General features: G+C 32.4%; 1 protein-coding gene across 3 annotated transcripts in view; it reads right to left on the reverse strand.

Moving 5' to 3' along the window:
* The window catches only part of VWDE (von Willebrand factor D and EGF domains), an 82,345-nt gene that overhangs the window by 39,710 nt on the left and 15,245 nt on the right, over window positions 1-27,390 (reverse strand). For all 3 annotated transcript variants that reach the window (XM_034963721.3, XM_024929704.4, XM_055115715.2), the window contains exons 3-11: window positions 23,115-23,346; window positions 12,976-13,041; window positions 9,929-10,176; window positions 8,919-9,008; window positions 7,218-7,362; window positions 4,452-4,669; window positions 4,131-4,204; window positions 2,417-2,687; window positions 95-303 (exon numbers count right to left, since the gene is read on the reverse strand). In XM_034963721.3, the coding sequence (XP_034819612.2) occupies window positions 95-303; window positions 2,417-2,687; window positions 4,131-4,204; window positions 4,452-4,669; window positions 7,218-7,362; window positions 8,919-9,008; window positions 9,929-10,176; window positions 12,976-13,041; window positions 23,115-23,346 (1,553 nt within the window). The remainder of the gene's footprint in view (window positions 1-94; window positions 304-2,416; window positions 2,688-4,130; window positions 4,205-4,451; window positions 4,670-7,217; window positions 7,363-8,918; window positions 9,009-9,928; window positions 10,177-12,975; window positions 13,042-23,114; window positions 23,347-27,390) is intronic.

Here is a 27,390-nt window from a genome sequence, read left to right on the forward strand (position 1 = left end):
TCCTAATATGTGTTGCAAAAAAGCAGAGTGTTGAGCCACCACCCGTTTTAAGTCTGATATTAACATAATCGCAAGTGGAAAAATAGTGTCTTACCTCCATTCATTAATAAAAGCAACATAATTGTTAAAATTTTGATCAATTTGCATCCCATTTTTGTCATGGAAATCATTTTCTGGATTTTCATCAAAGGTTCCACAAAGTCCCAGAGTGTTTCTGTAATCTACACTAGGGGCTCTGATCGTTAGACTCATGCCCCATTCACCAAGATCAGCACGGATAAATGCCCCAGAAGAAAACCAGATCTGAAAAACAGAAACAAATACAGAAATAAAAGATGTTGAAGCAATATTCAACCTGGATTAAGAAAAATCTATTATTTAACAAATAAGAAATAGTTATTCCCTCAATATAAAAAAAGAATAAAATACTGATTTTCTTGACTACAACTTTCCTCTTAACATTCTATGTCAAAATATGGGTTTTTGCATTTTGCTGACCTGAAATTTGATTACCATACTGATCTTTTTATTGAAATATATTGCTTGCAACTTCTTTCTTTAAATAATTTAAACAAAAATAAGATAATTTATACAATTAATACATTACAAATATTGAGGAGGATGTTTACCAAGTAATGTTTCTGATAATAATTATTTAATACAGAATTAGATTGCCAAATAATTAATTTACACAGATGAATATAATTTCAGAGGAGTACATGTTCCCGCAGCTAATTAGCATTCTCTAGCTGCCAGTAGACAAACAGAATCAGAAGCTAAATTATAACTAGAAGGTGGCTTGGGGAGTTGGCAATCTGAGCAAGGAGAGTTTGCTGAATGACCCTAGTAGCCTGTGCAATCTAACTGTGAACCACCTCTCCCATCACAGGAATATCACCTCTTCCAGACCAGCCACTTTGATGTACTGTGTATGTGGAGAAGCTATCTGTTCTAAAAATCACTGAAGATACACCACTGTGTTTGCTCTTCTGGTTGTTTTTCCCCTTTTAATTTTCTTAAAATTTAAAAATAACGTTTTTTTCTCTTTTTACAAAAATGGTCAGTGTTAGTTACATTAAATTATTTTAAAAACAAATTTTACATTCCAAACCAACTTAAGGTAGCTAATATTAAGATCTTTGTGCAAATTCCTCAAAAGCCTCTTTTATATTTTGGGCATATCTTCGCCTGTCAATAAACACACACACCTACTCCAGCATTTTCATGACTACAAAGTGTTCTACTATATGACATCATTATATTTAGAGTTTTAGTTAAACCTGTTTATTGATCACCACTTAACTATGACTTTTTCATCTTACAAGGAAAGATACAATAAACATCATTGGGGGTATGCACATCGTTAACTATTTTTTTTACAATAAATTTCCAGAAGTAAAATTTCTTGGCAAAATGCACACATAGGTGCAGGTTATATATGATATATATGTTCCCTGGAAAGACTGTTACTAAATGTACTATCTCTACGCTTCCTGATATTGTGTGAAAGATGTTCAATCTTTATTTATCTATTTGACTGCTAATGAGGTTAAAGTTTTCATATTTTTGTTGGTTTTTGTACCTTTGAACATATCAGATTTCTTTTGTGAAAAGGTTTTTTATATTATTTGCTCATTTTAATCGGAGTGCTGATTATACATTAGTGATGCATGAGTATTTTCTATCTGACCTGTTTTATACGTAGCAAATATTTTCCTAATTTTTGATTTGCATTTTGGTTTTCAGTGATGGAATTCAAATATATAACATATTTTCAAAAATGATTTTTCGCTTCAGTAAATATTATACAAACAGAAACTTAAATTTTTAATACTTTTATTTAAATTTAAATTTGATTTACTTGGAATTACTTGTTTGAAAGATGAATGGAAGGTGGCTATGACCTGAAAATACAAATAGTTTACTCACAGATATGAAGTATAATCTTTAAAAAAATATTAGCCTGCCAGGAGTAAAGGAAAAAGAATTAAAAATATTAGTGAATATATAATCTTAGGTTTGTTTCCTGACTTCATATTCTATTACACTTATCTACCACTGTATTCATTTCAAAAACTGGTTGATTATTCCTATTCATTCTTAATTATGTCTGTCATCTCTGTCTAATATACTATTTATTACACGTTGTTAAAAGTAATTTTAATGAATAATCCACCAAGTTGTCATACTGAAATCTTAAAGAAGGCAGTTTAGATTTTACATGGTTTTAATGATGTTGTGTCTATTTGTGTGTGGTAAGTGAGAAAAATGTATTCCTTCTAAGATGATGGTTAATACAAATGCTATTTTGTTAAACAAACTAATGTTGAAAAATGATAGCTCCTAATTTAATAGAGATGTTTATCTGAAAGGAGAAAAAGGAAAAATACTTTTAATGTTAAAGAATCATACATACTGTGACTTTTCTTCCTAAGTAAGATTCACTTATCTTGATATTCCTGGTTACATCTTGGCTTTTTACGAATAAATATGGTTGTGATTCACGTAGCTGACCATTGCACATATCAAAAGTAACTATATCACCTCCTTCCTGGGCAACAAACCCACAATTACATGACACTGGATAGTGAAGGCTTCCGCAGTCCCACTGACGTACATGGACTTCAAAATCACGTGACATACTCTTATAAAGCACAAATGTTCCAGTCTTGAAATTATCATATACCCTATCATTAACAAAAGGCAATTGCATTAAAAAATCGTGTAAAATATCACAATAGTATGTTATTGATTTGCAACAGCTTTATGTATCACGATCATTTTGTTGTATGCACTGAAGGAAACAAAGTAGTCATAAACACCTCAATCTCTCCCACTACTCCTTTCTTCCCTTTCACCACTCCAGTCAAGCTGCTCTCCTTGAGCAGGGCAGGCTGGCTCAATGGTCTTCTCCCCATATGTGTATGCACGTGAGCATCTCCCTCATCTTTGAGTACTTGTTAAATGTCACCCTCACCAAATGGCTTTTCGTAACCACTCTATTTTAATATAAATTCCAACCCCTCTTTTCAGCCTTCCCTTTCCACCCAATTTAGTTTTCTTCACAGAAAGTATCTTCCTCAGATACACTTTATATTTTACTTATTAAATGTGTTTATATCTCTCTTCCCCTTTGCAAAAGCCAGCTCCATGAGGGTAGAGAGTGTTTGTTTTGTTCACTGCCATACCCCCAGTACTTAGAACTTGGCTTTTCACCTAGTTGTTGCATAATTAATCTTGCTGAATTGTCAGATTACATTCATCACTACTACGCTTTCTTGAAATTTTTCCACTAAAATGTCTAAGCTTTTAGTTATAACCGTAAAGGATTCTTGCCCGTTAGATCAGTTCCTTCAGGTTCTTAACACCTGTTGACACCATTGGAGTATAACTCAATATATAGAACAGTTTCTATATATTGAATAATTTTACTGACAATTATCATATTACAATTTTTTAAGCAAACCACAACCATTTGCATCATGAAAAAAATGTTGATGCAACACTAAGACATTCTTATCATTTTCCTTACAGACATCTCAGAACCATGAGTCTCCCAGAACGATATAACTGAGTTTAAATCTTTCTATGCAGGTATTAATAACAAAATAGTTTAGATTACTTTTTGGTCTTTTGCCTATTTTACTTTAAATTCCAGAGGCAAATATCCAGGTATCCATAATAGTTATAATAGTTTTTTTTCCTGAGTATTCTTGTCAAGACTTAGGAGTAATTAGTTTTAAAAATAATTCTAATATGTTTAATCATTTTGCCTAAACTTAAAGATTGTTTTATTATCATATGGAAATGCTATAAACATCTTTAGAGTAAATAATTTAATCATTATTAAAAATTTAAAGAGTCTAGCAAAAAAGATTCTCTGCATTTGTAATAATATTTATTTTTACAAGTTCAGCCTTGCAAATAATCCATGTTTTTTACTAAGAATTGGATTTTAAGGCAAAAAATTCTACACAAATAAACTAGTATCTTGAAACAAGCCAGTAATGCCTTTCTGTCTAATTTCAGTGACTAGGACTAAAAAATTATAAAACAATACACTGTTTAAAATAAAACAACAAAATCAAAGCAAACAAAACTACTAAAAGAAGAAACTTTCAGAAAATTACCTGCCATCAAATGTAATTATATGTGGGTCAGTAAATGAATAGCAGTAAGCAGTTGGGACATCCTTTACTTTGATCTTAAAAGCAAAGATATTTATGGTAAATATTACCATTAATTATATTTAGTGACATATAAAAAATTGCTTAGCAATCTCAACAAACTTTCAATTAATTATTGTTTTTATCATAGTTATTGAAAACTGAATCATTTAAAAACTAATTTACCAAAAAATTTTTTACATAAAAAGTTTATAAGACATAATGATAAAATACACATTTCTTCTTAAAGCTTCACTTGCAGTACTAGTTTTGTAATTTGTCAACCTGGATGCTGTCTGGAATGTAGTTGTTCCACAAGAAATCTTCATTAACTATTGGTTGCACTACAATGTTTGTGACTCTATCTCCATCTCGAGAAAAATCTGTGACAGCAGCGTAGTACACAAAAGTGTGGCTACAGGTTCCATTAGCACAGGAAGATGTCTGGAGAAGGTCCACATGACAGGAAGACAGGGCCAAATTTAAGCCTAGGTGCTCTCTACCTATTTAATGAAAAAATAGGTTTAAAAATTTCCAAGAGAATATACTAACCAAAGCATGTAATAAATTAATTAACATGAAACACTGAATTGTAAGATTATTCTCAAATTATTTTCTCTTTCTTAAACATATGGTTGCAAATTTTGTCTAAATTAAGCCAAAGCTATTGAATCTACCTGATTTTTACAAAGAATTAATCAACTATAATATATACATATGTACACATAAATACATATTACAATTTTCAATTAGGTTATAAACCTGTATGCAACTGAAGGAAATTCAAAAAGAATAGATAAAATTTATTCTTTTACATATTACATATATTATAATTTTACATATTATATATACTAACATGATTTTTTCTGTCTAAGATTTGTACCTTGGGCCCAGATACTTCTGTAATATTTCTTAGCATATGTGTTCATGCTCCATCCATTGTTGAATAGTAGCAATGGCTTTTAATTATTGATAAAGGGCTTATCATCTCAAAAAATAGACAAATCAAAACAAATGAAGATGATCTCACAACAGTAACAAGCTATCTTCTTTCACCTCCCAAATGTCCCAATATAGTCACAACCTTGACATGCTCCCTCGCTTCGATAACAAAGAAAAAATAATTTGGAAAGGAAATGGTAACAAAAAAAGAGAAAAGAACTCCAGGAATTTGTATAACTAAACAAAAAGAACAGATTTGCCCCCAAAATTGGCCTGAGAGGAAGTATGCTATCATATCCAATTAATGATTCCAAAGTCCTCCTAAGAATCAAAAAGGAAAAAAGTTGTTAAAAAATGTTCTATCTTCTTTTCTTCCATACAGATTTCTTAGGTATGAAGTTATATTAATCAGATATAGGCATACTGAACTATTTTTTTAGAAATATATACTTTTCCCATGCACATAAAAAATAACAAAAACATTCAAACTCTTAACCAACTCTCTAAGGTGAATACAGAATATTTCTAGCTTAGATATAGCCCATAACATCCATTCCTCAAGCCAATACATGAGGGGTTGTTCTCTTTAAGCCTGTGAAAGCAGCATAGTCTGTTTAGAAATACACTCAGACACCATCTGGTTCCCTATGAAAGTAAAGATTTAATGCTAGTGTACTTAAAGAGGACAAGATGAGGAGTATCCAGAATGAAATCCAGAATTTTTTCTTCAACAAACAAAAGCCATTTTTAATTCTCAGAGAATAAGAACATGCATGCAAACTTCTAAAATGTAGAAATATATTTAAGCTATTATTATATTATTTTAGCAATGTTTGCCTTGTTGAAAGAATTGAAAGCATGAAAATATATTTTAAAGTATACCTGTAACTGAAGGAAATCTTTGACTAACATGATTTTGGAAAACATCAATAACATCATCCTGTTTCTGTTCTCTCCATAAACTATAGTAATATTTGCATAATACACTTTTCAGAGCTAACTTGAAGTAGAATTGTGTCAAATAGTCTGAGAGAGGGTATAATTTAATATGTCTAGGCTGTAATTAAAAATATAATGTTGCTCGTGGTGCTCCTGAAATCTGAGCGAGTAGGTAGGTATTATCTGAGCCTGCTTACTGTTAACAATCCTAAGATGACCTCTCTTAATTCCTCTATCTCTTTAGCCATCTCTTTTCTTGAGTGCATCATTCCAAATGATTCTCTTTCTCTCTCTCTCTCTCCTGGCTTTTTTATCTTCTTGTTTCTCTGATTTAATTATTTATAATATGGACATGAAGGTCTATAGATACCTTGTGTTTGGTATATTTACTAAAGACAATGTAATGTTCTACGGTGAAAATGTACGTGGTATGCTGATGAAATTGTAATCTCTCTTAAAGGTTATATTTTATGTATCTGTAACTTGCTTTGATCTCTACATCAGGGGCTCAGTGGGAAAAAGAACATAATCAAGCCAATCACTGCTATGCATGGTTTGTCCTCGCATATTCTATCTTGTTATGTGGGAGGATTTCTTCACTCTATCCATCGACACATATGTGGCCATGTATCACAACATCCATATAATCAGTAATTGAAATAGAAGAATTTTAAGACACAAGATCCCAAACATAAACGTACGTTAGGGAGAGAAACTTGAAGGATGCATTATGAGATCTATATTTCATAAGCTTGAACTTTTAACGTAACTTATCAAATGTCTCTCATTGGGGATGATTTGAAAAATCTTAAAGAGCAGTTTTTCCCTTGTTTTCTGTAAACTAAGCCAACAGAGGAATAAACAGGAGACTGAGAAAAAAAATAGGAGAAAAAAAGAGGAGCGAGAGGAAAAAGATGATGACGAAGAGGAGATTATTCACTATTTTTTTTCTTTTTTTTAAATGTATGCTTTCAGCCAAGAAGAAGAAATGTGAATTGCTTTGGCAATCGTCAGTTTGGCCGAGTATTAGTAATATGATTGGGCTAAAATTTGATGTCAACATGCAACATGATTTATTATATGAGTACACTCCAGTGACTTTTCCTACAGGAAAAAAAAGCATTATTGTTTGCAATCTAATAATAAGATAAAAAAAAGTTAGTATATTACCTTGATCAATAGTTTTCAGTTTTAATGAGATTTTGCATTCTTGATCAAGCTCACTAAATTCAGAACAAATAATAGGAACTGTGCTTTCTATCCTCAGGTAGTATTCTTTCCCATCCTCTGATATAGTGCTCAATTCAGGCTGTAGCTGGTATAAGAAAATACGTAGAAAAATTATGTTAAAATATAATTTATTTCTAAGGCACAATTTTGAAAGGGCATTTTCTTAACAGCACATATTTTACTAAATAATAACTTAAGCCCTAGAATGTTTTAACTAAGCAAGACCATTAAAATCAAACTTATACAAATACAAGCAGCACACACAGGAGTACACGGAGCTGCTGTACTGCTCTGAGTTTGACTCACTTTGGTTCCCCAGCACATTTGGCAAATCATATCCAAGCCTGCCTCAATGATTCTGGTTCTGTGGTGAGCACTGGAAAGTGAAGAAGAAAGAAATATTTCTATTTTCTTCCACTTTATTGCTAATGTTTACTGACACACCAACAGAAGACTCTGGTTTTTCTTAGGGATTAATACCACCATCTCAATTAGAAATTTAAGTACTTTTAATACATAAATTGAATTATTGTTGTCACCTGAAATAGCTCCACACTTAGCTTATTTCTCAGCATCTGATTTCCAGAGTTGAACTTCCTGAGAACTGGTACAACCCAGGACTGGCCCTATCCTCATTCACAGGCCAATCCTTTTTTGAGGCAGGAATGTTTTCATGCAGTCTCGAGTCTTGGCTAGCTCTCAAAACAGATGATTCTTAATACTGAATATTCTCCCTGTTAGCCTAATCAGAAACGGTACAAGGGTGGGGGTGTTGACTATTGACCCCTGACACTGTCTGCTGAGTGCTAACCAATGTAAACCAAAATGTTCCTGGGTTCTCAAAGCTTGACCTCTGCTTCCCCTCACACTGTAGTTATGCAATTCTGACAATGTGGTCCACTCTTCTCACTTCTTTTCCTGGTTCCTACTGTGTGTACATGGACTTTATTCATAAACAGGGTTTATCCTGGTCCTGAGTCCTATTCTCACAATCTTACCATTTATCTCATCTTGTCCTTGAACGAGAAATGAATCCAGGTCAAACTCGAGTCCTGTGGGTGAGACCTTCCAGGTTCACCGTGCTTGCCTGCCTGGACCGTTTGATATTGCCCCCACTTCTTCCACTGCTTATTAATTCCCTGTCACCTCTGCTCATCTGCTAGAATAGCTCTTCAGTTCTTGGATCCTGTTGCCACCAGCAACAACCAAATCTCCTTCTCTGTTTAGCTAGCTCAATCTTTGCAGTCCATAAAACTCATAGCTCTGGGTCAATTCTACTCTAGTCAGAGACTCTACTACTTGGCCTGGTATCTGTCTTCCAAAATGCATGATAACTAAATATTACTAGGCTAACTTTAGTTACATGATGGAATGAATTAGAGGAATAGACCTTTTGCTTTATTCTAATTTGAGCTATTTCTTTAAAAAATGAAGGTACATCTCAACTTTAGTTAACAAGACCCCTCAAACTTTGTTGCGCATTAGAATTATTGGGGCTTTTCTTCAAATATAGGGACTCATGGGTCTCAACATTCCGATTCAGTCTGTGATGAGGTACAGAAACCAGCATGGACAGATCACAGTTTGGGAAACATAGCTCCAGAGGAATAATCTTTCTGATGCATCCCCACTGCTGCGTACCTTAATGCCTGCAAAAAATTCTTGGCTTTCGATGGCTACACTTTGTACATGAGGATTCGCCAAGAAAAAGACAGAAGCGCTGCAGAATATCTATGGATATAATTAAAAAATAATCACTTAGAAATTCAATTTTGGAGAAAACATGTGTAAATTATCACTTTTAAAATCCTAATTTTAATTCTTCATAGATAGTATATAAAGATAATAAAAGAATTAAATAATTTAAAAGCTTACTTGATATTTCAGAAAAATTCCATCATTATAAAATATTACGTATTCAAACCTCAACATAAAGTATAGTAGGCTTTGTATTTAGGATGTTTTTAAAAAGTACTTAAGGCCTGGCGTGGTGGCTCACGCCTGTAATCCCAGCACTTTGGGAGGCCGAGGCAGGCGGATCACGAGGTCAAGAAATCAAGACCATCTGGCCAACATTGTGAAACCCCGTCTCTACTGAAAATACAAAAATTAGCTGGGTGTGGGTGTGGTGGTGCAAGCCTGTAGTCCCAGCTACTCAGGAGGCTGAGGCAGGAGAATCGCTTGAACCTGAGAGGCGGAGGTTGCAGTGAGCCGAGATCGCGCCACTGCACTCCAGCCTGGCGACAGAGTGAGACTCCGCCTCAAAAAAAAAAGAAAAGTAATTAAAAAGTGACATCATCATTTAAAAAATTAAAACATTTTTTCTAGAATAAACGTATATAATTTTAAAACCTGAGAGGGACATATATGTGTAAGAACTTAAAGTATAATAAATATATATACATAAAAAAGGATTAATCAATAATAATCAGCAAATTACTAAAATGATATATTCATATATAGTCACTAAGATCACTGACTCATCCAGTTGTCACTAGAATTAGCACAATTGCAAGGAAAAAAAACAAAAAGAAAAATATTAGGGCTTTATACTCTGGGGACAAAATCTATTTTTTGGATATGATGTTTAAAAATTGTGTTTGAAAATCAATACATTCATGAAAATAAAATCCAACTGTTTTTTAACATACCCTGTCTCCAAGTCTGAGATTTATGCCATCAAGTTCTAAAAGAGAGAATGCCTGAACTGTGGTCTCTTGTGTCAGCTCCTCTTTGACTTCTTGAGAAGAAAGCCTAGACCAAGCTATGTGAAATCCCACTGAGTTTTTTGTAGCGGGAACATCAAAAGAACATCTACAGAAAAGCCTGGACTCAATCAACTCCACCAGAACCTTTGGCCTTCCTGCAGGTGGAGGTGGCAATGAGGCAGTCAGCTGACCTGGGGAGAAAATGCATAATTTGTAACTGGGAATCTTAGACAATGGAGACTGGCTTATGGAAAAAGCACTCAAAGACTATAACTCTGGGGTTTATCTTAAGAAAAAGCAAGCTAAATTTAGAAAAATGATTATTTCTAGCAATCAACAAAGTAATACATTCATATTCTGGCCCATAATCACACAAATATTGATAGCCAAGCAACGTATCAGCTCAAGCTTATATTAATGCAGGTTGAATATCTGCCTTTGAAAAGTCTAGCTCTTGAAAAGAAATTTGCATTCTTTGAAGCAATTATCTTTTCTAAAAGATGGGACAAACAAAATTAAGGTTTAGTACATTATAATTCCTTGTTATAATGAGAAATAGCCACAAGAATGTAAAATCGAATTACTTTCTCTTTTACTGTTATAGTTTTCTCTTATAACTCAACTTATCATTACTCTGGGCTGAAAGAGTTATTCATTGCAGAGGTGATTATACTATCTTAGTGAAATATCTTATTCCTTTCATTTTTCTGAGGTTAAAGAAATTTGAAGTTTCCTCTAAGAACTCACAGGAAAATTTTATATCATTTTGAACTCTGGGCATTTGCAAAATCAAATCTGGGGATCTGAAAGTTTTCTGGATAAGTTTTTTGTTTAGTTTTGTTCTGTTTTAGAAAGGGGAAAAATATCTGAGTGGTAAATTTTTAAAAGAAGATTTTAAAATGTTCTAAAATAATTTGTCTATTTTATAAATATGCTAATTTTAGGACAATCACAAAATAATCTTTCAGCCTTGCCATGTAGATTTTGGAAAATTCTGGAAAGACCTTGAAATCTTTTCTGTGGAGAAAATGTACTTTTAGATATTTTACAGTGTTATTTTGTTATAGTCCCAATGACAAATGAATTATTTTCAAATTTACCTAGTTAACAAATATTTTGCTAAGCATTTTAAACATTAGACCAAATCAGTATATTCGAACTTGAAGGAAATAATAAACTACTTTTGAATATATATTTGATTTTAAATATTATATATCTGAGTAAAAATTTATCCTTAAATAAACTAGGAAAAGGACATTTATTTTAAAACAGGGAAAAGCTATCTATGGAAATGATTATTAAGAATAAGAGAAGACAAATGACTGAAAAAAATAATTCATGATGATTAAAATGTTTGAATCAATACTTTAAATTGAGAACTATCTGGGCAGATTGATCATTGCTTGCAACAGTATAGATGAAAGAAAATTTGTTATATTTAAAGAAAAAGGTTTAGAAACAACAGATAAATTATTTCTACTTAGAAAATCAAAATTAGTATTCCTTTGTCAATTGTAATATTAGTATGTATTAAATATATTAATACATTTTCCATTTTATCATGAAGCTTTATTGACTTTTGACTCAATACTTTCATTTAGTGTTGCTTCCCCAAATTGTGTACAATTTGCATAGCAGAGTTTTTTTTAATTAATTGCATAAATGTTCTAAAGAGCATAATAAGTAGGTGAAATTTATTATTTATTCAAGAGGAAAAAGTGATTTTGCTACAATACATATACAGTATAGAGAATTTATATCTATTATGCAGAGTAGTCAAATAATTACATTTTATGTTTACTGCTGCTATTATGAATATTGTTTTATTACTTTGTGAATTTAAATCACAGGGCTTAATTAAACTGACCTCCACATACAATAATAGCTTGTGTAAAATATACAAAAAAAAAAGGGCTAGAAAAAAACCATTTGGAATAGGGCATGAAATAGAGCATGAAAAATCAATTCAGAGTGATAAATTTTGAGGATTATTATAAAACTCTTTTTAAAATACCAAGCATAATCATTTCTAGGCCTGATATTTGAACATTATATGATCTATCCTGATTTATTTTATGTATTTATGGCTTGTTCCACCATATAAAACACCTCTGTTAATTAAATTAATTATATGTCAACAGTCTCTCATGCATTTCAATTATCCTATTTGGCTAACAAAATATGATAAGGCTAATAATCCCATAAAAGGCTAATATTTCAATAAATAATTTCAATTTCTGCCCATCATGTAGGCAGATGACATACATTTTATCACTTAGATAATCTACTTAGAGTAATTTATTTTAAAGCATATTATAGTAGGAGGATTTCTTAATATTTGAAAAAACTTTAAAATGTTTAAAAAATAGAAAATAAAAAGTATACATTGAAAGGAAGAGAAAAATTTTAATCACTATCAACATCATTGATGTTTGTCTTTCAAGATTTGACACAAATACAATCATTCCCTTAAAAAAAAAAAGGCATTGTTGTATTGTATAATGTACTTCTATATTTTAATGGTGTTTGCAAAATATTTTGTCAGTGTTTATGTATCAGAAATATTGACTTAATCAGCCAATCAGCAGTTACTGGATGTTTGCAGGTTTCTTAAAACTTTATTAGACAAATTCTGTTATAAATATTGTGCTCGCACACTTCCCTAAATAGTTCTCTAAGACATATTTTTGAAAGTAGAAGTGTTAGGTACAAACACACATGGAGTTTTAAGAATGTTGATATGAACAGCCAAATTTTCTTATGAAAGATTCTACTAATACACACACGTTTGCCTAACTCTCTGTACCTCAGCCAACTCAAGGACTATTTTTTAAAGGCACGATAAAGTTATTTTTATTTTTGATAGCTACCAGACTTTGGTTATATCAAATATCAATATAATTCAACATCCAAAGCTGCAGAATATAATTATCTGTTGAAATAGTCTAGTTTATAAAAACACTATTAAAAAAGCAAAATATGATACTTACGAACACAATCACCTCCTATTGCAGTTTCATCAGAACCACATGGGTGTAATCGTGCATCAGAAATAGCTGCCAAAGGTTAAGGTATGTATAATTATTCAGCTTGGCATGAAGATATACATCTACATATATCCAAGATGGCAATTTATTGAAGGATGATTTAATACAGACTAAGACTTTCTTAATTCTTCTCTTATTTCATAACATTTCTTTCCTTTTAAGGGTGAGATCAAATGGAAAGATAAGGCATCATATTTCAAAACAATCAAAGCTTTAATATCTTATTTTCTAAGTACAAATCTGCATTTTTAAATAGTGAGACACTGACAATATCAAATGCTGACAAGGATGTGGAGCAACAGGTGCTGGTGAGAATTCAAAATGGTACAGCTATTTTGGAGAACAGTTTAGTGGTTTCTTACAGAACTAAACATATTCTTAGCATATGACACAGAAATCATGCTCCTCTATGTTTACCCAAAGGAGCTGAAAACTTATTTCCATACAAAAACCTGCACATGGAAGTTTATAGCAACTTTATTCATAATTGCCCAAACTTGCAAGCAACCAAGCATGGAATATTATTCAGCCTTAAAAAGAATTGAGCTATCAAGCCACAAAAAGACATGTAGGAAACTTAAATGAGTATTAAGTGAAAGAAGCCAATCTGAAAAGGCTACCTACTAAGTGATTCCAACTATATGAAATCCAGGAAAAAACAACACTATGGAGACAGTAAAAAGAGCTGTGGTTGTCTGGGGTTGCGAGGAGAGAGGGGTGAACAGGCAGAGCATAGGCAATTTTTAGGGTAGTGAAACTAGTCTGTATGTTCCTATAATAGTGGATACACGTTATGAGAAATTTGTCCAAACCCATAGAATTTACAACACCTAGAGTGAACCGTAATGTCAACTATAGACTAGGTGATAATGGTGTGTCAATGTAGGTCATCAATTATAACAAATGCAGCACTCTGGTGGGGGACGTCGACAATGGGGTTGGGGGACTATGCATGTGGGAGATTTGCAGGGTATATGTGAAATCTATAATAATAGTGAAACACACTATAATCTCCAGAAATGTATACAAAAGTTGGTTTTATGCCAGTTCCTTGGTAATCGATTCCCCATACTCATTTACAGGATTACACCACCAATGAGCCAAGGACAGAGATGGTAATACTTAACAACCCCATGTTCTGAATACAGTTAACTGGCACAAGAGCAACTATCTAAACAAAGGTAGGCTCATCAGGTTGCTTCTTGAAAGAATTTAGTATTTAAACTAAAAGACACGAAGTTGGAAGCTGAGTCAAGTTAATGACGGAGCTCTATATGAATGTCTAGACTACTGTTGCCAATATCCGGAAGTTGATCTATTTCTCACACTTTCTGAGACTTTCCTATGTAACTCTTCTTCAGATCCAATGACATATCCTAAAACCCTTAGATGTGATTATCTTTTACATTATTTTCAGTTGTTTTTTGTTATGTGCAAGCCAAACAGATTTGAAATAACCTTAACTACTAGACATGTACATGTATATATAAAAGAATGCAGTATTCCTATAAAACATGGGGCCAAAATACACAATTTTCTTGCCCAAGGACTCCCTAGAACTGTGCCCTATCTGTGCTTGGGGGGTTTTATCATCTTTTCTTCTTCCTTCTATTTGCTTTTCCCAGATTGCTTTTGTAGAATACAGCCAGCACCCTGGCTCAAATATTTAATATTAGGATTAGACAATTAAGAATCTCTAGAAACATTAGCAAGGAAAAAAAGAAACCATTCTGCTTAAAACCTTCTGTTTCTTCCAGATTCAACCATATGCCAATAATTAAACTATCATAAAGTAGTAGTTGTCAAGAAAGGAAGCAAACAAGTGGAAATCTAGTTTCAAAGCATGTAAGATGTGCAACATTTGAGGTCCTGTGCACAGTAGTGGAACACTATTGGGCTGCACAACTAACTTGGGTTAGCACCAGGAACATTGTAAAGAAAATAGATGCTTGATCTGCATCATGAAGCAGTAAAGATTTGTAAGAGGTCCATGCAGAGGGAGGAACAAGTATAAGGTATGGAGAAGAGGACGGAGCAGAAAACTGCAATTGGTGAGACATCAATAACAGGTTGTAGAATATCCTCGTTGAGCATGCAAGCTTCCTGAGATCAATCTAGCTTTACTAGTCACTACCTGTAATGTTGGGTAAGTGCCTATTTTCTCTGAGTGACACTTTTTGTCCATAGAATGGGATACTTATTGCATGCATCCTATTCCAACACAATGGCCCCATCTACATCCCTCCAACATGCTAGAAAAACTCTTTCCTAGGGGTCTTTGCTCTTGCTCTACTCTGACATGATGTCTACGTGGCTTGCTTAACTTTGGGACTGCCCTTCTCTCTTTTTTAATAGCTTTATTGAGGTATAATTGATTGAATGTATTTAAAGTGTAATTAATGACGTTTTGACATATGAATAGACCCACTAAAATCTAACCGTAATCAAGATAACGGTATCTCCATCACCTCCAAAAGTTTCTCTGTCCTTTTCTAATCCTTCTGCCTGCCGCTACTCCACATTCATAGACAGCAACTTATCTGCTATGTCATACAGTTTAGATTATATTTTCTAGAACTTTATATAAATATAATTGTACACTATGGACTTTATGTCTAGAAAATTTCATTCCTCATATATGTTTGAGATTCATCTATGTTTTTGGCTTATCAATAGTTTCTTCTTTTTTTCTTACAGTGAAGCCATCCTACAAATACAGTTCTTTCTCTTTTATTGAAAAGTAGTATTTCATTGTACAGGCTTATCATAATTTGATTATCCATTAACCCATTGATGGATATTTGTGGTTTTTTTCAGGTTTTTCACTATTTTGAATACAGCTGCTTTGAACATTCATGTAGAAAACTTTTTAAAAACATTTGCATTCATTACTCTTGGCATATATTTAAGAATGGAATGGCTGTGTCATATGGAAGTATACGTTTACTTTTGAAGAAACTGCCAAATTATTTTCTAATGTTTGAATGTACCATTTTACACTCCCAGCAGCAGAATACAGCAGTTCTGGTTGCTCCATGGCCTTGCCATCGTGTAGTATGGTCAATCTTTTTAAATTTTATATATAATATAATGGTATCTCATTGTGGATATAAATCCATTAAACTAATGACTAATGATGTTAAGCATATTTTTATGTGTCAATTTTCCATTATTATATCTTCTTTGGAGAAGTGTCTGTTCAAATCTTATTACAAAATTGTTTTCTTATTATTGGGTTTTGAGAGTTACTCGTATATTTTGGATCCAATTCTTCATCAGATATATGAATTGCAAATATTTTTTCCCAAGCTGTTGCTTCTCTCTTCATTTACCTTTAGTGTCTTTCAATGAGCAGAAGAGTAGAAATTCACAATTTTGATCAAGTCCAATTTATATTTTCTAATGGATCACAATTTTGGTATTATATTTTTAAAATATTTGTCTCATCTAAGATTTTCACCTAAAAGTGAAAGTATTCTCTCAAGTTTTGTACTTTTAGCTTTTATAATTGAGATTTGAGTCTTTGATGATTGTGACATGGGTTTTTCTTTTTATTGTATTTTGATGATATGAATCAAAGTTATTTTTTGCATATGAATATTCAATTAACTAAAAACACAACCCTTTTTTCTATAGAATTGGATCTATTCTTGTGTTTAAGATCAGTTTACTGTGTGTGTCGGTGTTTTTCTGGGCTCTCTATTCTTTTCCATTGATTTATTTATCTATCCTCATGCAAATACCACATTGTCTACATTATTGTAACTTTAGAGTAAGTTTGAAGTCAGATAATATAAGTTGTCCAACTGTTTTCTTTATCAAAACAGTTTTAGGTATTATAGGTTCTTCATATTTCTATATGAGTTTTAGAATGAGTTTGTCAATTTCTACAAGAAAGCATGTTGTGATATTCATTAGGACAATTTTGGAACTAGAGTCAATTGGAGGAGAAGTGACATCTTAATATCATGTCTTTTGATCCACGAACAAGGTTTATCTGTCCATTTTCTTAGGTTTATATAATTTTTCTCAGCAAAGTTTTGTAGTTTTCACTGTAAAGGTCTTACACACCCTTTGCCATATTTATTACTAAGTGTCTTATATTTTTGGTACCATAATTGGTATTTTTAGATAAAAGTTCTGATTGTTAATTGCTAGTATGAAAAAATACAAATGATTTTTAAACGTTGATCTTTTTTTCATTCAACATTGCTAATCCCACTTAACAGCTCCAGTAGCTATTTTATAGATTCCATTAGGTTTGCAAAATAGGTGATCATGTCATCTGCATTTATATTCATGAGGGATATTGTTATATAGTTTTCTTTTAATGTCTATGTCTAGTTTTAGTATTAGAGTAATGCTGGCCCCACAGAAGTTTAGAAATAGTCCCCATTCATTTTTTCTGAAAAGAGTTTGTGTAAAATTGGTATTATTTCTACATTAAATGTTTGGAAAAATTTCCAACTGAAGCCATCTGGGCATGCAGTTTTCATTGTGAGATAGATTTTTAACTAGAAATATAATTCCTTTAATAGAGATAAGGCCATTGAAGTTACCTATTTACTTTTGAGTGAGCATTGGTTGACTGTATTTTATTTTATTTTTATAGAATTAGAAGGTATAAGTGCAAGTTTTGTTACATGAATATGTGTAGTCTGTATATTTTAATAAATTTGTCTATTTCATCAGTTTTCAACTGAATTGGCATAGAGTTGTTTATAATAACTATTTTTTATTATATACAGAATCTGTGGTTGTATCACTGCTCTTATTCCTGATATTGGTAATTTCTGTCTTTTTTTTTTCTTTTTTACTGATCAGACTGGCTAGAGAATTATTAATTTTATTGAATCTCTGAAATAACCAGTTCTTTATTCTATTGAATTTTCTCTGTTGTTTTTGTATATTCTATTGCATTTATTTTTATTTTGTTTCCTTTCATCTGCTTACTCTGAGTCTATTTGTGCTTCTTCTTCTAATCGGTTAATGAACAAACTAGGGTCTTTAATTTGTGACTTTTCTTGTTGTTCAATATAGACTCTTAGTGGGTTTTAATTTTAATGAATTTCAATTTTTGTGATATTCTAATTTTCTTAATTTAGGGCCCGGAATATAGTTTTTCATGGTAATATTTTCATATCTACTTGAACATCTTTGCTGCTTTTTTGTGAAGTCTTTTCTGCATGTCATTTAGATCAAACTGGTTGAAAGAGTATTCTGGTCTCCTCCATTTTTGCTGTTTTAGTGTCTACATGCTCGATCAGTTATTGGCAGATGAGTATTGATCTCCAATAATAATCACAATTTGTTTATTTCTCCTTGCAGGTCTCTCAGTTTTGTTTATGTATTTTGAATTTGTTATTAGGTGTTTAATCATTTAGAACTGTCATATTCTTTTATTGCACTGAACATTTTATTATTAGGAAATCATCCTTCTTTTTCCTAGGAATATGTTTTGCTTTTGAGTCTACTATGCTTAATATTAATAAACCCACTCTACATTTCTTGGGATTAATGTTACCTATGTATATCTTCCTCTATCCTTATACTTTTGGACTCATTTTCCTTATATTACTTTTGTACCAACCTAATATATATAAAAATCATATATAAATATATATAGCATCATGGTGGACTTATACCTTACAATATCCACAATTATTTAACAATATTGTAAGGTTTAAATCCACCATGTTGCTATCCGTGTTCTATTTATTCTATTAGTGCTTTGTTCCATTTTTCATTTTTATCTGCATTTAAAAATATAGAATATATTTTATGATTCCATTTTATACCCCTTGTTGGCTGATTAGCTATAATGTTTTGTTTTATTTTAGTGGAAGCTTTAGGGGATATAGTATACATCTTTAACTTCTCATAGACTACATAGGCTAACTTTAATTGATATGATGCTACTTCACATGTAGTATAAGGACCTAACTAGCTTGCTAAGTAGAAATACAAAAAATATAACACATATTTATATTTCCATAGAGTCTTCTGAATAAATAATATTTCAAATATATAACCTTTTTTAGAATTGCTTTGATTACAATTATGATCTTGAATTAATATTTTTTCTTGACTTCTAGAAGGCTCTAGGGATAGATAGATTGTGTGAATATATACACATATATATGAATTCTGTGAGAATCAAAACGTCTTCATGAGACTATGATATTAAAGTGAAATTTTGCCCTCTACTATTTGCTGTTTTGGTGATTTTAAAATTAAATATTATGACTCCTAGCTAGATAGGGGCTATTGGTTGTAGACAGCAATACGTCCAAGTAAAAAATGACATTTCATAGACTGCCTTCGAAGATAGAGATGATCCTGGGAATTCTTCTAAAGTAGTTATGATAAGAAGGCTTTTTCCAAATAAGCTCCTTAAAAGGGAGTAAATTTCAGTTAGCAGAAGCTCCCTTTCACCTTTTGAACTTTCTCTTTTATCCTGTCTAAATGCAGATAAAGAGGCTAAAACTGGAGCTTCATCCTGTCACCATGAAGGAAAAGATTAGTGACTTTCAGAGACCTCAGCCTGACATTGTAAAGTGGCCAAATCGCCATCAGCAGAGAACACCTGCTCCAGATATTTGTTCAGTAAGAAAAAGAAACTCTTAAGTAGATTAAGTGACTGTCATTTTTGTTTGCTATCTATTCAGTCTAATTTAAGTTCTAAACGGTATTCCAAGGCAAGCTTCTATCGGCAAACCAGAGAGAATAATTCATGCATATGTTTGATTAACAGACATTAAGAGTAAAAAATAACAATTGTCTCCCAGAATTCCTTCTCCCTAATTACTTAGAGGACTTGAATATGGAGATTATGAGGTACTTTTGAGTGTTCTGGGTTAGGAAATCGAGTGGATGATAGTGACATTAACAAAACAGAAAATATTTTAAATTTGGAAGGGATGTCATAAAATGCAAATTTTAAACATTATGTTTTTAAATTCAGTGTAAAAAATATTTCTGGTGAAGTGATTATTTGTATTTTATGTTATTCCCTGGTGTGAAAGTTTTGTTTTCTTTTTTAATAGTTGTCAATGTTTCTTAAACTAATATAGATAAATGATGGGTTTTTCCATGAAACACAGAATTTTCCACAAATATTTGGTAATATTATAGGAAGATTTATAAAAATTAAATACTTTTTATGACAAGAGTGCCAAAAAATATTTTTAAAATTTTTCAAAAACTCTTGTCTTGGCCACCCAATGAGATTGATGCATCTCTCTGGATTTTCTCCTTCCTAATGAATGCCACTAGCTATACTAAACTGAGCAGATGCTGCCCTTTCTTAGTAAACAGACTGCCAGTTTTAGCTGGACAGCAGCTGTGTACAGAATGTGAAGGTTTACCAGCTCACTCCCTCACGATAATTCTCCATAGACTTCTCAATGCACACAGAACAAAACGCGGAGCTCCCTAAATGATCAGGCCTTGCCCTTTCAAACCCCCATCTTGTTATGTTCTCCCTCACTCATTGAGATCTAATATTTCTGTCCGGCTTTCACTCTTGTGAGTACAACATACTCTTATTGCCTTAGGGCCTGCTGCTTGCTGCAGCTGCTGTTTGAGATGTTCTTCCGCTTGCTTTCTGTCTGACCAAGGACAGTTTAACCTCCAGCTCTCAGCATCAGTGCCCTTTTGTTAGATGTTTCGCTGGTGACGCTTCATTATATATTTCATCCTCTCTCACCTTCAGTATTCTCTTCTACAGTATTTTTTAATCTTTTCATTCATCAATTGCAATTTATAATTGCATGAATACTCTGTGCCATGTGGGCAGGGACCACATTTGTTTCGGTCACCCCTCTGTACTAAGGAGATGCTGTGTTGATTAGAAAATAAGCATAACTCCAGCAGTCCATATGTGTGAAATGATTAGTGCGTTATTATTATACTTGTGGAATACTGCCAATAAATACCTATTTGAATTAATAAATTTTATAAGTTTATTATTTTGATCTTATTATAATAATAAACAATAATTTAGCCTTATTTCTTTTTCAAAGATAGAACTACTGCCTTGCAGTTAATGATAAAGTAAATCTAAACAATTCAATTTTCCATAAATGTAGTATGTATTTCAAAATAGCGAAATAAAATTATATGTTGAGAACATTGTCTTTCTTAGTTTCTATAATCATGTAAAGTAGACAATAATGCATTATTTGCTTTGAGATTATGACCAATAATGATATATTACATCAACTTTAGATGTCATTTGGAAATAAAACAGTAGTTAAAAACAGAATGTGAAACTGGAGTGTCTGTCATTGTTTTTATGAAAAAAGATTGCATTACAGACTCAGCAAAAAATTAACCATAGGAGAAAACTTATTGTAATTATTATTTTTGCTGACATTAAGAGAGATTTCTGAGAATGCTAGAAATTTAAAGGAATCAATTTTTCTAATAATACTGGTTTAAATTCCAAAGCTATGATGAGCAAAATAATTTTTGAGATTGGGTATTTTATATATATGTGTATATATACATATTTATGTATATTTATGTGTATACACACACACACATATATATAAATATATTGGGTTATTAAAACCTAAAACTATGTTTCATTTTAACTACTATAATAACCAACTAAGTGATTTTACTTGTTTGCTACAATTGTGTGATTTGGGGTCGGCTAGCTTGGGGAGTCTAACAACCTCAGTAGTAAAATGTTCATGAGTGTTACCCATATAATCATCATTGTTGCTCAATCAAGTGTTCATCTGCTTTGACAACACTGTCTAAAAGAGTGTCTCCCGGAACTTTCAGTGTCCTATATATGGTTGAACCCAGGTAACTAAATTGGGGTTTGAGATTCACAAAAAGGTCGCAAAAATAATAGAGAATTTGCACTTATCAATCTTCCACAAATGTTAACATATTACAAAGCCATGATATATTTGTCAAAACTAGGAGATTTACCTTAGGAGTGCACTCTCAAATAAACTGAAGACTGCACTCAGATTTTACGAATCTGAATTTTTCAATTTTCCCAATCAGGATATCCCATTGCATTATTCATCATTTTCTAATCTGTGACTGTTTTTCATTCTTTCCTGGTTTTTCATAATTTTGACATTTTTGAACGGTACTATTCAGGTATTTTGTTAGTGTGTTCTTTAATTTGAGTTTATATAAACTTTCTCATTACTAGACTAGGATTATGCTTTTGGGGGAAGAGTACTACAAAAGAGAAGTGCTCTTATTATTACATGTTATCAGGAGACATGTGATGTCAACATGCATTATCACTAGTAAAGTTAACTGCAATCACTTGATTAATGTAATGTCTGCCAGGTTTCTCCACTGTAAAATTAGTAGATTTTTTTTTCCTTGTCATACCCAATTATTTGGAAACAACTCAAATGCAGCCAACAATCAAAATGAGGGAAGTTATTCAAAATCTTTTAGGTGAAGTAGTAGCAACAATAATTTGTAATTCTTTAAAGACGCTTCGTTTCCTTGCCTCTATTTAATTATCTACTCATATATTTATAAAGTAAGGACTTAGGGATATTTACTTTAATCTTTAAATCATATTCAGTTTATTTTTAGATATTGTCTGAAGCATTCCACTAGAATGTAAGTTTCATGAAGGCAGAGATCTCATTTATCTTGCTCATCACCGTAACTCTGAGGCCTTAAATAATTTCTGGCACAGGATAAACATTCAATAAATATTGGTGAATGAAAGATGAAATAATATAAAATGTATATTTTTATGATAACTTTTACTCACCCTTCTTCATCCTTTAATTAAAACAGGAATGGACTTGAGGAAACCAAAGAATTTTTAACACACTCAATCATTATGTCCAGTGGAAAAATGTGAGATGTCTGTTTTGATGCTTTCACATTTGGGGGGACTTTACAATCTTGGCAAAGAATCCTAAAGAAATTTGACCAATGTAAACAGAAATTTAGCTTCAATCTAGCAATAATGGTAGACTGAGTATCTTACTGAGATTTGCACTAACTCAATACAACCTATCCAGAGAATGGTACGAATGGCAGAGTTCCATGAATAACAGTCATGTGAATTACTGATGTTTTCTTACCTTCCGCACAGTAGCCCATACATCCCTGAGTTGGTTGTAGTAAGTATACAAAAAAGTTCCCACAGTTTCTTACAGACACTGGGATTTGAAAGAGACAGCAGTCTTTTGTAGTGCTGAACAAAAACTGCCATGTTGCACAAGCTGTCAATTGCTTGATCTCCCCAGGAGATGGCAGTGTTTCTGAATCTCTCAGAGACAGCCAGATGGGGGCCTGAGTTCCACAATGGTTCATCTTTTGCAGGAGAGAAAACAAAAGTTGAAAATTCAATTTATTTTCATCAATTGTAGATATATCAACTTTGCATTTTATTCTAATCAACCCTTAAAATATCATTAATCATTAAAAAAATTATGGCTTGCACCTGTTCTATACAAGGAAAAGTAGTTTTAAGGAATACTAAATTTAAGGGTAGACATCTCATAATTAATATACTCATTCAATTACACATTCAATGTAAATATTAATACATTTATTCCATTCATTACATTTGTATTGTAAACAAGAGAAATTAAATCTCAGATACCTTACTAAAATAGCTGATACATTCTAAAATAAGACAAGTCGAACTGAAGTTATGTTAACACATAACACAAAGATAAACTGATCTTGGAAAACTCTTGCAAAATTGCTTGAAATAGTATGCACAAGAAGTTAATGCATAGTTCAGGAGGCAATAAAATCGGGAAGAAGGAAGGCACTGCTCAAAATCTGGTGATGGAAAAATTGTTTAGTAATTTAGAAATAATACAGTTTGGTGGGGTGCGGTGGCGCATGCCTGCAATCCCAGCACTTTGGGAGGCTGAGGTGGGCGGATTGCCTGAGGTCAGGAGATCGAGACTATCCTGGCTAACATGGTGAAACCTTGTCTCTACCAAAAACACAGAAGAATTAGCCGGGTGTGGTGGCGTGCGCCTGTAATCCCAGCTACTCAGGAGGCTGAGGCAGAGGAATTGCTTGAACCAGGGAGGTGGAGGCTGCAGTGAGCTGAGATCGCACCACCGCACTCCAGCCTGGGCGACAGAGCGAGACTCCATCTCAAAAAAAAAAAAAGAAAGAAAGAAAGTTTAAACCTCACTTGAAGTCATTTATCAAAATCCTTTTCAGACAAAAAATAGAATTAAATAGAAAAATAACCCAGGAAAAATAAGAAGAAACTATGTATGACTTGGGAAGAACCAGGGCCCTTACTAAATGCATGATCTTGGACAAGGCACTCAACATCCTTCTCTTTTATATTAGGTGGAAGTAGTACCCACCTCAAAGTGCCATAGTGAGGTATAGATAAAGTAATGTATATAATGCAACTTCTACATAGTAATGGCTCAAAAATCGTTAGCCAGGTTATAATTCTTGTTATTATTTCTATGCTTCAAAGCAAAGGAAAAACATAAAGGAAGTATTGATATATATGATTGAATTATAATTTTTAAAATATAAGATTAAAGTTAAATAATAAAATTATATGTAAATAGTACTATATTGTGTTATATTTATGTATAATTATACTATATTTGTTATTTTATTTTAACCATGTAATATTATCCATTTAAAAACTCTAAGACTACAAATGGGCAAAATGTACAAATAGGTAACTCACAAAAGAAACACAAATGCCTAATAAATACATGAGAATATTCAGTATTGCAAAAGGTATGTTTATGTACTGCTATTGGAATTAAAAATTATCACTATGTTTTAAATGAACAACTATATGTATCAAAAGCCTCAAAAAGACTTTAGCCATTACTAATTTAACTTATAAAAATCAATCTTACTAAAGACACTAAAATTAAAACAATAATTACATGTACATTCGCCAATTGCAGAATTACTTATTATAGCAAAATCCTGAATGTCCACACATATGGTGATGGTTTAAATAAATATGATACATGTATGACATAATATTATTTTCAAAAATTATGAAAATGAATTTATAATAATAGGAAAATAATGCTATAACTGTAAGTGAAAAAGAATAGCATGTTTTTCAATTGAATATATAACATGAACATTACAAAATATAAATAAGATAAAACAATAGCAAAATGTTAATAACAGTAGTTATGACTGTGTGGATAGATTATGAAGCAATGTTGTTCCATTCCTGTTCTTTATTTCCTAAGCTTTATGTAATGCATAAGCATTATTTAAAACATTACAAATAGTAATTTATGTAAGTCCACGTGTATTAACCTGTAGAGAAAAAAAATCTATTGATTTTCTGGTTGAATACTTTAAAGCCTTAGTACAGAAAAGGAATGAGAGGGTGGGGATAGGGAACACTTCCTCCTGGAGCACAGCCTGCTCAGGTTAGCTGATCTCCAGGAAAACAGCCAAGGAAACTGTTTCACCTACACATTCATGTGAGGTTCTAGAAACAATTATAGCTAAATCAGCCTTAAGAGAAAAACACAAATATTTTTAAATGTGGTGAAGTTCCTCCAATTTTCTCAAGCTTTTCTTTTAAATTCTGAATTTTTTTTAGTTCTTTACAAATGAAGTGTCACAAAAGCGACTAAAGAGCAAATAAACAAAAAAGAGATAATGAGACTTAGCCACAATGCCACACATTAAACACTGTTAAAATTTCAATGTCTTTCCAGAGATCTTTTTACATTAGTGCTTAAAAAGGAAAATGATTCCTGTGTCTGCAGTATTTATAAAATGTGAATAACAATAAGGAAAACAAGCCTTTTGCTAAGACATAATCTTATATGATGTGATCTCTCTCCAGGGGCCAATGGTAGCGGCATGACCTCTAGGTTAAAAGAAAATCAACTTTAAGAATGAACTCACACCCAATAAGTGTATAATTATAAAGGGTAAAATTGTGAGTGATGATGAACACGTTAGTAATTTGGGAAGCATGACACAGACATATGTCTTCAATAATACAATGCCTCTATTAGCTACCTATCACAACTGAACACCTATTTATGCAGAACTCACTTGGGAAACCGGTCAGCTGAGAAAGATTGTGATAAGGGAGAAGATCAGGTACATGACTTTGGTCATGTGACTCATGCTTAGTGTCTGTGTCCACGTCTTTATAATGAAGTAACACTAGCTACCTAAAAGCATCACTGAGAGAACTAGTGAGTTTACATATGCAATAATGTCCGCAAGTGCAGGGAATTTATAAGCTGCAAAATAAATGTCAGATTAAAACCCTTCTTACCATTTTGATCATATAACTTAGGATGCTGAGTTAATGGGCTTACTGTTTTGACAGATTTAGACTTAGTCTCATTCCTTAGATCATGTGGATAAAAATGTAGTATCAATAATAAGAGTTGAACTGAAAGGATAACTGGTCAAAGTATGATAAGTAGAAATAATGTCTATTTCATGACAGTATCATTAGATGAATGGGGACTATGAACGAATTAGGGGAACTTGCATTTGAAAATCATGCCAAGGATAAGTAGAATTGTCAATAGAAATTCAGAGTGGCTTGGATAAGTAATGCAAGATAGCTGAGGGACAACCCAAGAAATCACTTTATGTTTCTTCTTCTGCTTATTGCTTGAAGCATTTTGGAAGAAAATGTATTTGTCAAATGAAATAAGAATGAAAGAAGCCACCTGGGCTAGTTCACTATACAAGACAATGCTATGATCACAATCATATCGTGTTGTAAAAAGAGTGAACGTTACGTAAAGTTAAGTTGCAAAAAAAAAAAAAACACATCCGATGTGAGTTCATGTACAAAACCTTTTTAATTTTGTCCATTTAAACCTGATGTGTTTGAAAGACATACACTTATATATTCACAAGTATAAAGAAAAAAAGGTATGCTGGCTGCACAAATTTGGGGTTTGAGGAGAGAGATTCAGTGAGATAAGGCCATATGCCTCCAGAGTATTGAATGTCCTGCAGGTACACTGTCTTTCAATTGTGATCAGAAAATGCCTGGAGATTTCACTGCCAGCCTGAGTTCTTATTAGTCTTAGAATAGGAGGTGCTGAGCCTGTAAGTTTTACTCCATCAGTTAAGAAATGCAGTGACAGGTAACAACTGACAAAAACAAGCACTTTAGACACACAGTATTTTACTATTTGCAGGTAATACAGCTAAGCACCTGAGCCCTGGAGAACGACTGCCTGTATTCCAAACTCAGCTTTTTGACCTGCTACCTGTGACTGTAAGAGCACTATGCCTAAGAATATATGTTTTCTGCACTGTTTGATGGAAATAATGATGATAGATTGTATGCTACAGTTGTAAACTTTTATACAAGATATTGTCGGTGAAAGTGTTTCTGGACTGCAT

Source organism: Pan paniscus, chromosome 6 (genome assembly GCF_029289425.2).
Source record: "Pan paniscus chromosome 6, NHGRI_mPanPan1-v2.0_pri, whole genome shotgun sequence".
In the NCBI taxonomy this organism is placed as follows: domain Eukaryota; kingdom Metazoa; phylum Chordata; class Mammalia; order Primates; family Hominidae; genus Pan; species Pan paniscus.